The sequence below is a fragment of the Enoplosus armatus genome, chromosome 4, assembly GCF_043641665.1.
Source record: "Enoplosus armatus isolate fEnoArm2 chromosome 4, fEnoArm2.hap1, whole genome shotgun sequence".
Classification (NCBI taxonomy): domain Eukaryota; kingdom Metazoa; phylum Chordata; class Actinopteri; order Centrarchiformes; family Enoplosidae; genus Enoplosus; species Enoplosus armatus.
In genome coordinates, this window is record NC_092183.1 from 12,671,752 (window position 1) to 12,684,350 (window position 12,599).

Sequence of the window (12,599 nt, forward strand, 5' to 3'; positions counted from 1 at the left end):
AAAACAGATATGTTTTTCCATTCCGATCAAATAGGGATTTATAATAGTAACTCATTACATGTGCAGCAGTGTTACAAATAATGACCAGCAAGGTAACATGGTAGCATCAGTGCCTCTAATGAATTGTACGATGCCTCCAACTAACCACATTGTTTGCATTTGCAACTAGGAGGTGATAAATGCCCTCAAACAGACGTGGCATGTCTACTGCTTTCTGTGCGCCTGCTGTCAGCGGCCAATCAGAAACAACACCTTCCACCTGGAGGATGGAGAACCATACTGTGAACAAGGTGAGTGATGACGAGTCTGAACAACGTGTTGATTGGACACATTGACCATGCTGGTAGGTGTAGTGGGAAAATACAACCTATCCCTTCCTCACCCTGAAGAGTTTATTTTAGGTCACAGGTATTTGCTGTGGTGCCCTTTGACCCTAGCAAGGGACCATAGACTTCTCTACGTGTTCTCAGTGGTGCATTTTCAGCTGTCTATAATTAAGTAGGGCCGATGAATGATGTCTCAGACGAGATGACCCAACAGTCAGTGGAATGAATTTACTTTTGTCCTGTGTATTTCTGTGTATATTCTGTGTAATTGACTTTTATTCTGTGTACATCAGTGATGGTCAAGCGTCTGTATGTGTAAAATTTAAGCCAAACGTTGAGGTGTAATGAAAACCCTTTGCTCCCCATGGTCGACTGTTTATCTACCACTGCCCCTTATGATCTTTGATTGGGTCTTGCCATTATGATTGTAAAGTATGGGTTGTTCATTTTATGCGTGCCATTTTGCTTTGTCTGTAAAAAGACTTCTACAGTTTGTTTGGGACTGGCTGCCATGGCTGTGAGTTCCCCGTCGAGGCAGGAGACAAGTTCCTGGAGGCCCTTGGTTACACCTGGCATGACACCTGCTTTGTCTGTGCTGTAAGTGAAGGCATCATAGTCTATTCACAGTATAATCAATTGACAGCATCCTCTCCATCTGACCTGCATGCCTTTAAACTGTGAGGGCAAAACATGCAAACTCCGCACAGAAAGGGCCAGAGCAAAGGCCTAAACCTGGGTCAGTATTGATGTGCGGTCACAAGCACACCAACTAAAAAAACAAAACTTACATGTTATCTTTACTGAATGATACATGTGTCATTTACAATTTCTGGACTTTTATTGCAAAAATAGTTATCAATAAAGGTTTTGTTCATTTTCTTTTTTAAATTAGTGCTACAGTGTCCATATTATACCAGTTACTTTGTACCCTTTCGTATGGTTTTTGTATAATGATGTTTTATTACTGCACAAAGACAGATCCAGAGTCTCTCACAGTGAGGTGATAGATACTCCTTCAAGCATTTCTGTTATTATTATTTTTAAGGAGATTATATCAATGAGGAGTTTTAAAGTATTCTGAACAGCTTTACTTATGTAACCTTTCTATGTGTTTGTGTGTTTGTGTGTGTGTGTGTGTGTGTGTGTCTGTGTGTCTGTGTGTCTGTGTGTCTTCTGTGTTTTTCCTCAGGTGTGCTGCACCACTCTGGAAGGACAGACCTTCTTCTCCAAGAAAGACAAACCTCTTTGCAAGAAACATGCTCACACACTGAAGATATGAATACATTCTCTCTCGGTTGGCGAGGTGGGGAGGCCTCTTAATAGTAGTTAGTTCATACAACAATTAAACTCAAGCAATACTCGCACAAGCATAGTTGTGGCTCTTGCAGGTCAGATAAGAGGAACACTGCCATATATTCAAAAGTGAATTTATTCTTGTCCCAGATCCACTGTACAACATTATCTTCTTCTGACATGTGATTTCTAATATAAGCAGCAAAATAGCTTGTAGTGAAGAATCACTGTCCTGCATCCAAAAATAGAACCGCTTTGCTGCCAAATGGTGCAAAGTATGTGTACTTGATAATACATAGGATTTTGTAATCCTAGTCTTTCTTGATCCAAATTTAAAATAAAAAAGTTTCTCAGAGGCATGACAGTGGTGAGATAACCACATTTACCATTGCAAGTAACAGTGTACAAAGTGGGAAACCTGTTAAATCACACAACACTTTGACTGTACAGGAAATGTGTGAAAACATCTATTCATACATACTAAATGAATACAGAGAGAGGATGATGTTGGACAATTATATTCTAAGCAGGCCTTTATTTTTGTTAGTGTTAATGTTTGTGTAGCTGTAATCAGATTTATAAGATCAGCTGCTATTAAGACAAGTTCAAGAGAGTATTATCCATCAGATTTCCTGTGTCAAACTGTTAGGTTTTGTTATGTGTTCTTTGCTGTACATATATATGGCAATCCCATATTATAGACAGCAATTGAAATATCAGAATCTGCATCCAAAAATGTCCAGAATGTATTTGTACTAGTTGTTTTAATACAGATGAGCTGGGTGTTGGGGTTGGTGGTAAAGGCTGTTACCTTTGGTCAGTGCTTCAAATTATTTGAACTTTTTTTGTTTATTTTTTAAAATTAATTCTATGTATTTCATTTTCCATTTTTTGTGCAAAACTTGTAACATTGGCAAAATTGTTACCGGTTTCAAAAGAAAAGGTCACATTCAGTAATATGAATTTGGGACAGTGAGACACTTGACAAAGAGAAGTGGTCTTGATTTTATGGAGGACAGAATTAGCCTTAATCTAAATTAAATAACTAAATATACGTTCAAAACAAATACAAAACAAAATATAAAGCCCATATTATGTATATGTATGTATTTCTCCTTCCTAATGTAGACTGCCATGTCTTGACAATTGCATATTAATGGCAGAAATATAAAATAGTGCCATAAAGTTTCATGAATCATATTCATATTTTTATTTATTTTACCTCATGTTATTATATATATTTATTTTGTATTTTATAATAATTGCATTAATTTCTGGTTGATTCAGTCTTCCATATGCTTCATAAATGTGAGCAGCTCCTTCTGGCCTGCAGAAAATAAAGGTCAAACATGGATACTATAATCCTTGTGTAGTAAACTGTATATTTTATTTTGTTTATAGAGGGGAGAAATGTCGTATCTAACAATATGTATTTAACTGTTTAAGTAACTGGGTTATTGCTTTCAGGGGCCAGTGCAGGGAATGGATGTGGGGTAGTTTCCTCTGTGTTTTTAGTATCTCACTCGACTGTTCACTAACTGTTTCAACATGCTGATTTGGCGATTTTTGTTTTCATTATGGCTGAGGGGTAAATACGGTCTATTATGTTTTGTTTTCCAAACACCATAACAAATGGCAACAAAACTCACTCATGTTAATTTCACACAATTACCATAAAAGAAAGCTGGGTTTTTTTTACTGAATGGGGCAGAAGTAGGTGAGCAGAGTGTACAGTGGTAAACACCTACAAAACTACAATTGGAACTATTAAAATGTATTGTTATTAGTTGTCTAATAAATGATGTGCTTTAAAAACCCCAAGAGAAATATCCTGTGTCTTTATGTTTGCTTTGTTTTCTGTCAGTGTAATACTATCTTACTATACTAAACTTCCTGTGTTATTGCTTGAGAAACCTTATGTTAGTATAGACGAGTCTGACATAAGACGTGTGAAATGCAGATTTAAACGCATATCTCCACTGTGCTGAGAAAGGTCAAAAGGAGACACAGATAGAAAGAAACAGAGAGGTGAGGTGGATACTGTGAGAGAGGAGAACATGGTAGAACGAAGACGTGAGTGACGGCACGGCAGTAAGAATCTGTGAAAACCATGTCCACTCAAGAGGACATATGTCTTTGGAAACATTTAATCTTTTCATCAGTGAGACAACACCAATCATGCATTAACACAAACTACTTTACAAACATAGAAAATGACTAGCGTACTAGCATTGCAGTAGACAAAGAGTGATTAGACCCGCCCACCACACGCGCCAACATCAACCCATACACATTAATGGAGATTTGTCCAATTTTGAGAATAGAGCAGAAAAGGTTGCCAGATCTTATGAAACTTTCCCGTTGATGCAAGAGTTAAATGCTTTAGCTGTTCGAGTTTGAGGTGTGCCATTACAGAATCCAGCCAGCGTTTAAGAGAATCAGTCTTCAAATGAGCTGTTTAGACAAATACAATGTGATATGCGCGTATGAGAGGCAGCTGGATGGGGCGAAGGCACGGGCCGGTCTGGATCATCCCCCAGTTGTTTATGCCACATGTTCTGCTATGATAGTTTACATATGTGATTCGGAGCATTCAACATTTATTTCACATAACACCCATTGTTAAGTGTACTCCCCCATCACATTAAAGTGGAAAGTCAGGAAATGTGCTTGATTTCATATTTCCAAAGACTGAAAATTGTCATCTGCAAAAACAGCCACATACTTTACTTTTGGTGGGACATTTCGAGTAGTAACCTATTTTCAAAATATTATTTATCAGCGGAAAACTGCACTCAAAAAAGTTGCAGTTGGCATTCAATTGCTCTGCTGAGATATGTAATTCTGTAATTGATTGTCTCCCACAGTCAAAGAAACAATAATCCTTCCATTCAAACCAGCAGACAAGGCCCACTGACTTTCTGCTGAGTGGCTTTTCTTTGACTTCCAGGTTACTGGTGAATTTATTATTATTAGTGAAGAGGCATTATTAGTTGTTTATTATTTATTAGAAGAAGAAGAGTGGCTTGTGGAATCCATTCAGAACATGACTTCACTCAGTCACTTTTCTCATGCTAATGCACTTCTTCTCCGTGGCATTAATAACCCCTCATACCGCGGAGTGACTTTTACAGCAGAGAGGGTTTTATGTGTGTGAGACCAATGTGTGTGTGTGTGTGTGTGTGTGAGAGAGAGAGAGAGAGAGAGAGAGAGAGAGAGAGAGAGAGAAAAGCTACAACTCTCTCGTGGAAACAGACCAACTCGCATCTGTACTCGGAGTACCGAGTGCTTCAACTTTTTCTGTCCGAAATCAGAAAACAAGAAAGTATCCAAAGGTGAGTAAACTTATAGTTAAGGCGGGTGACACTAACAAACAGTTCTCGCGTAGTATTACGTCTCCAATGTCTCTTTTTAATCGCATCTGCTTGCGATCACCTTGGGAGGTTTGACAGGCGTTGCTCTTTTTGTTTGCTAGGTGTTGACAGTCTGCTGCACGTGCGGTTGGCTTGTTTATTGCCTCGAGATTTAGCTCACTGCGTAGATGTTGCAGCACTGCAGTGTAAGGAGAGAAAAGTGAGTTATACAGTGATAAGCGTGTGAATAGTTTGCCCATGGCTTTATATCGCCTTTGTTTACTTTATTCTCAACGCAGCATCGTGTTTTCCTTTAGGTGTCACTTGACCTGTATTGTTTCCAAAGAAGAACAGTTAAAAAGTATAGGCTACTAACAGTAATCAGAAATAGATTCAGTATTATCATTAGCCCACACCACTGAACATGATAAATATTCAAATTTAAAGACATTGTAAAGCTTATTGCTATTGTATGCATTTCCAAAAAAGTACCAAAAGTGAGCTAGCATAACTCTTGATAAGATTTGCTTTCCTTCAGTGTTTAATTTGCATGTGTTTTCAGTTACCAGAAAAAAACTCTCTTGTCCATATTTATCTCTATATTAGTAATGGTAGTGATAATATTAATACAAGCTGTTTTCAGAAAGATACTTGCACAAAACGGCATAAAACTAAATACATCAACACTAATAGTTTTTAAAATGACCCACATAATGAATGTGATCACTAGTTTCACAGTAATGAGAAAGTTTTCATATGATCTGTTTTTGTGGATATTACGCATAATGGGTGACAACATCAAAATAACTGCTGGATGTTTTACTCAATTTTAGATGTGAGAGCACAGACATTACAAACCTCTGCAGCTGATGTCATTTAGACAACTTTAATTCCTACAACTTTCAATTTAGATGCAGCTGTTTTGCATTAGCAGTTTTGTTTTTTAGGGAAACAGTTCCTGGATTATGTTCTTCAAAACTTTCACATGAAATATGTTTGTCCAATACTTTTTTTTAATGAATTCTGTAACACTATTAACACAGACTTACTGTCAGCAAAAGTTTAAAATGCTTTCTGTTGGGGGAAAGGGTCTACATACTGTGGTAGCAATGACCTGCCTTTAATTTTTGAGACTTGGTGAAGTGAGCCCCCTTCTTCAAGGGCTAAGAAAGCAGAAAGAAATGAAAATGACCCTCATCACAGCCTCCAGCACTGAATAACCTACAGCCCAGTATTCCCCATAGACCCCACTCACACACACACACACACACACACACACGCAAGCAAGCATGCACACACACACACACACACACACACACACACACACACACACACACACACACAAGCATGCACACAGTATTCCCTCTCTCCCTTCGAGTCCTGTAACCAGGTCCAGGTGTTTGTCAGTGTGGGTTATGACAAGAGTATATCTGTATGTGTGTGTATGTGTGCACGTGAGCACGCATGTGTAAATGTATATCCAGATGGCATAATACTGTGGCTCCAAATCTTACCTCACCTCATCTGAGGGGTCTGGGGGGGCAGTAATGCCGGGGACCCATGCAGGAAAACACTCAGCAAATATGAATGAGAGAAGCAGAGGTCCAGGTGTGTGTGTGTGTGTGTGTGTGTGTGTGTGTGCGCGCGTATGTGTACTGTTTTCCTCGTTTGTTAATCTAGTAAGTGTGTGCAGTTGTTGAGGCTTCACTGGGAACAGCAATCTTATTTAGGTCAGGAACACATCACGCAAATCTGAGAAACAGCCACATTCTCAATTGGCTGTGTAATTGAGTTTCACATAGCAGCTGTAAACAGAAAACTTCCCCCGTTTTCTTCACTTGTTGTGTGTGTGTGTGTGTGTGTGTGTGTGTGAGAGAGAGAGAGAGCGAGCGAAGGAGAGCAGTTTAAACACTTAACAGTTTCAGACATCTCGTGATGTGAGACAAGGTGTCTGATTCTGACTGCTGGAAATTCAGATCACATTGCTGGAGCATAATCTACGTGCCAAGAATAGCAAATTTGCCAAAAACAAACTCAATTTCTGTCTGTCTGGAGAAGAGAGGAAAGAGAAAAAGACTGCCAGAGAATATATAGTCAAAGGGCACATTTACATGCACAATGGACCCAGTCTATATCAAATGTCATGTAAAGTCTGATTGAGTAAGCTCAAGGTCAAAATGAATGAAGAACTAGTTAATATACTCACATTTCTACAAAATCTGTAGATATATTTCCCTATATGGGCACCTCGGTCTTATTTAATGCAGTTTTTTTAATGTTTAGCTGTCAGAGAGTTCACAGAGGAAGTTAAATTGGATGTAACCACAGGGTTTGTTGAAAGAAACGATAAAACGATGAGCAGTGGTGGCAGCTCATGAAATGGACTTCCTCAAGTTTTCAGTGAGAACAAAGATCTAAGTTCAGAAGATTTTCAGAAACGTGTCACATCCTTAATGTTTTTCATCTGATGCTGTGATGGCTGCGTGCCATGTCGCACTGCCTCTCATGCTTCTCAACTTACTGGGAGGAACCTACTTAGAAAAATGCACTTCAATCGATTATAGTCCCCACATTATTACTGTGCAGATAAGCGTATCAGAAGAAATGTATTAAACAACATTAAGAAAGACATCAGGGCAAAGATTATTAACAGAGGAAAAATGTTCATGTGAACCTGAGGACAGTTTGCCAGTGTTGTGCTTCTCTAATATCCAATTTCCTCAACTTAGAGATCGAGTTGATAACAATCAAAAAGAGATAAGAGCCTTGAGCCTGAGGCCTTCTTCTCAAAGATATAACCCTCTCTCTTAATTACAGTGTCAATGTGATTTATAGAAACGTTCCAGCATTTATCGTTACCGGAATTCTGTTTGAAAGGTTTCCACAGGCCTTGAAAATTCTTAAAAGCTTTAAAGAGTTGCAGCAATGAAAAGCCTTAAAGGTTTTACAAAATGAACACTGAATGTAGTATTGTGTGAAAAGAAATCACATTTATCAGCATGCCTCACATCTCTGGCTCTGTCCTCCCTGAAAAAATGGAGCACACAAGGAAAAGGTATTTCTTCCCTTGATTATGTGTGTTACAGGTTTGAGGTTCACTCAAACTGCTATAATGTCCTGCAGCTCTCACCCTTACCCCTTTGTAAAAATGATCCAGCTACAAAACAGTGGCTAAACATGTCCAAATGTAGATTTAGACCGCTTTCTAACCTCAATTAGAAGCTGACTAATCTATGGTAAGCTATGGCCAATTACTTTCCTTTAAGACTTCCTGCTGCTGCGTCACAATAAAACTTTTGCTTGAGGACATTTTCTGTCTTAAGTGCTGAACTTCTGTTAACAGCATGTTCTCTCTTTTTATTTTCTCCTCTGCAGTGCTTTAATCCCATTATGTTTGTGTTCAAGTACTTTTTCTTCATCAATGTGGCTCTTTAGGCACTATGACTTTAGATTGAGGTTCACAGTTTAGTCTTTAGGTACGTTTTCAGACCATTTATATTGAACCTTAGTACTCGACAAAGAAATGTAAGTATGTAAAATTTAATTTATATAGCACCTTTTTAAACAACGTTATAAATTGCTGCACAGGATACAGATACTGAAAAATATATATGTACAGCAATATATAGAAATTACAGACCCATTTCAGGGAGGCAAGCCAGAAGAAATTAGTTATGAGTTTTTTTTAAAGCCGTTCACAGACTCAGCTGAGCCAATAGACAGGGGGGATGGGGCCCTAACGGCAAAAATCACCCTTGGATTTGCGGAGGGAGCGGGGCACAAATAACAGACCTTGGTTGGATGATCTGAGTGGCCTAGAGGTGGAATGGAGATGCATGAAGGGGCAACACTATGTTGGGCCTTGTACGTGATAAGTAGTATCTTGAAATCTATTCTATACCTAACGGGGAGCCATTGAAGGGATGCAAGGATTGCTGTGATGTGGGATCTGCGGCTGGCTTTGGTTAGCAGCCCGGCTGCACGGGTTGCAGAGGGGACAGGGCTACTTGGCTGAGACAGGAGAAAAGAGCATTACAGTAGTCAAGGCGTGAAAAAGTTAGGGTATGGATTAGTAATTCTAGATCTCTGGTTGATAGCATTGATTTGATTATTGTGAAATCAAAGTCCAAACTGAGGCCCAAGAAAGAAAACTGGACTGCTGCCTAAAATAGATTTTATAAGCCATCTTAAAGGTTTAAAACAATTTGTAAGAAAAAGGCTGGTTATTCATTGAGGTTGGACAAAAACAAGCTTTAAAGCAACACTTGAGGTCAGTGTGGTAAACACAGGACTGTCTCTCTGCCAGACAGGCTTTCCGGCTCTCACATGTTAAACAGCAGAAGTCTTTTTGGATTTGTTCAGATTTATTGAGGGTAAATGTGGACAGGTGAATTATTATTTTCTTTACTCACATTTTGCCCAAGGTGATACCATTCCTCTCCTTCATCTCTCAGTGCTGTGATGTTCACAGCGTTTGTATACTTTATCTTGACAAAAGGCTCAGCTGGCTCTCAACTCAAGAAACTCAAGCAAGTACACGTACTGTATATCCTCATTTACATATGGCCACTTTCCAATAGATGCTTTACGTCTTCGCTGTCTCTGAAAACATGTTGTGTTCTGCTCTAAAGATGTATTCCTGCATTTTAATGTGACGTTACTTCTAATGTACACATCGTGTGTGTGTGTGTGTGTGTGTGTGTGTGTGTGTGTGTGTGAGATCTTTGTCTTCACACATGGATCCCATCGGTCTTCCTCTGTTGTCCTCTGACGCTGGGAAGAGTTAAACATTTGACCCCTTGCCTTTTAGATGGAAATTGTGATTAATTGCCTGTGCTGCTTTTGATACGTTCAAACAAGTATGCACTGACATGTGCATGCACACAAAGCTCAAACACATCACACACACAATGCTCATACTGTGTGTCATTAGAACCGGTTATTTACTTTGTTAAAAGAAAAAGAATATAGTAGTATCTATAATACTCAAATATTTGTACACAAGCATCTGTTTTACGGCAACTTTATCCGTGTTCGTTACTTACTGCAAGTCTCAATCTATTGAAGAAAAAAAAGATACTGGAGGTTACTCCCAAGATTGTCTTTATAATGTTTTAGAATAATGAATTTGGGCACATACTTAAAATTAATACAAAGTTCTTGCACACCAGAAAATGTTATAGACAGCTGCGCTAAATTAAAGAATCAAAAAGTCTCACACTCTGTCGATCACTTTTAGTTCATTCAAGACATTTTGGACAAAGTAAATAAAGTGAATATAAGTATTCAACAGCGTGCAGTGTTTTCTTGTCCCTTCACAGTTGTGAGTATGCAGTAATACTGCTGCATATGATCATTCTCTCACTGCTCTACTTGTCTACTGTCATTATCATTAAATATATAAATATACAGGGCCACAGCATGCACCATCTTCTCAGGACTGTATGGAAATACTGGCAGCACTTGACATGATGAATCAGGCCATTATTTTTCAGGTAAAATGTTAACTGTACCGTACCTCTGAAATGTGCTGTATGTTAGCCATTGCAAAGAAGAAGTTGTTCTTAATTGGAGTGACCAGTGTGTAGTACACTTCTCTAGTTAAAAATAGACGTGTAAGTGCAGGACATGAGCTGCAGAGACAAGATAGGGCCTGACAGGAAATTTGTCTACCGGGTTGATGTAGCTGTTGATGAGGAAGACACTGACAGAGGCATAGCCACACAGCAAGGTCTGTCCTGAGGTGTGCGTGTGTAAGAAATGAGAGATGAATTTGCATGTGCTGCATTATAGTGGGTGAGTAGGAGGCAGAGGAATGTGCTTGTGTGTGATAATTTGTAGTTAGTTTGTGTATGCACATATTTAATGCATAGAGGTGGCATTTATGTTGACGTCCGTGGTTATCAGTCTTATCTTTTCAGAACCAGATCATGCAGCCAGCACAGTCTCATTATCCTAATCTTCAGCTCCATTACTCTCCTGCTCCCCCTCAGGGTGGACATTTAAACACACAGCCTCTCCTGATCTCATGATGGAGTTATTCTGTCCCAGTGCTCTATAATTCACACAGGGCGCACAGTTCAGCCACTCCTCCCCCGGTGTTCCCCTTTTTTTTCCCTTTTGAATGATGTGACAAAGAGTTGGCATCAGCACCTTTTTAGAAACAATACTTGAAATGTTCCAGCCCTCTGACAGACCCAGGACCCAAGGGGAGATCATAGTAATCAGCAAATTACTATGACGAACTTTGTGGCTAAAGTAAAGCTGCCGGCCATAATGCTGCACTGAGAGCAGCATAGGTTGATAGTATTAAACGTGTAGATTATGATTTATTAGCCCAGCTAATAGCCCACAGAATCAGTTTAGGCCTGTGTCCCACAGGGCGGATGTTAAAACATACTACCAGCCAGCTTCTGATCTCATGATTTGGCTGTTTTTTCTCACACAGTCGCACAGCTCAGCCACTCGTCCTCAGTTGCTTTTCTCTTTGTTTTTTTGCTTTCTGCACCCTTTTAAGTATGAGTGCTTGAATTGTTCTCATATGTAATTTTATCTAATCTCTCACTACCTTTTTAGTGGTTTAATAATTTCTGTTATATATTACAATCAACATGTTTAATGACTAAATAAAAACACAGTGTACTGGTGATAAGAGCAGCCCTGATCACAAACGTAAACCGGTTGAGCCCTGAGGATGCTTTAACCCACATACAGTTTAGCTTTGAACTGCAAGGCTGTTCTTTATTTGGTAGACCACAGCTCTGTCTTCTTGTGTTTGGTTTGGCTCATTCCTAACTAAAGTAATCACCGGGCCTGTAGTTCACTCAAAGGAAAGAGGGGGAAAAAAAGAGAAATGATGGAGTGATGAGTGGGGGGGATGAAAAAAAAAAGTGAACCAAAGAGAGAAAGATACCCATCTGGATCCACTTTGGGACAATTTCATCCCTCCTGCCCTCCAAACCCGAGACCCCCAATTTCCATGGTGCCTCCTTTTGAGGTGCCATTCCATCAGTGAGGGGAGAAATATTTGCCTATGAGCAAGTGCCATTGTTAAGTTTCAGGAAGTGCCTTCACCTCTTGGTCTAGACATCCACTCACTACTGAAAACTTTTATTATGGCGTCTGCATGCAGAATTGGTGGCCTGGATATCAATTTTATTGGTAGTTTGAATAGAATATAGAAAGACTGGGTAACTGAGTCATTCTTGATGAACAGTGACGTCAAGTTTCTTTTTCAATATATGTAGAGAGAGAGACAGGCAGAGCGAAATTACTTCAAGTTGTGGACTTGCCAGTTATTCATTTCTGAGAGGGTAAAGGTCAGGCTGAGTGGGGTGATGATGTTTTAAAAGATCGAGATTGTAAAACACCTGAGCGGTTCTGTGTTACACTGCATATTCCAACATATTCCAACAAAACAGAATATCTGACTACTTATACAGGTGCTTTTGTTTTGACCTAGCTTTTGTAGTCAGGCCTCCAGTGTGAAGGTGGAAATGAGGTAAACAGACTCACAAAAAAGTTAGTGACTGAGATGGCCAGGACAGAATGTTATTAAGTGGAAAAAGAAATTGTAACTATTCAATAAGGTATTATCTGCACCTCTCTGTGGTATGTCAGTCTTTGT

The 12,599-nt window shown here is 39.2% G+C and overlaps 1 protein-coding gene across 2 annotated transcripts in view; it reads left to right on the forward strand.

The window, feature by feature from the left end:
- The window catches only part of pdlim5a (PDZ and LIM domain 5a), a 56,100-nt gene extending 54,495 nt beyond the window's left edge, over window positions 1-1,605 (forward strand). For both annotated transcript variants that reach the window (XM_070904082.1, XM_070904083.1), the window contains 3 exons: window positions 170-290; window positions 808-923; window positions 1,516-1,605. In XM_070904082.1, coding sequence (XP_070760183.1) covers window positions 170-290; window positions 808-923; window positions 1,516-1,605 — 327 coding nt within the window. The remainder of the gene's footprint in view (window positions 1-169; window positions 291-807; window positions 924-1,515) is intronic.
- Window positions 1,606-12,599: the final 10,994 nt, after the last annotated feature.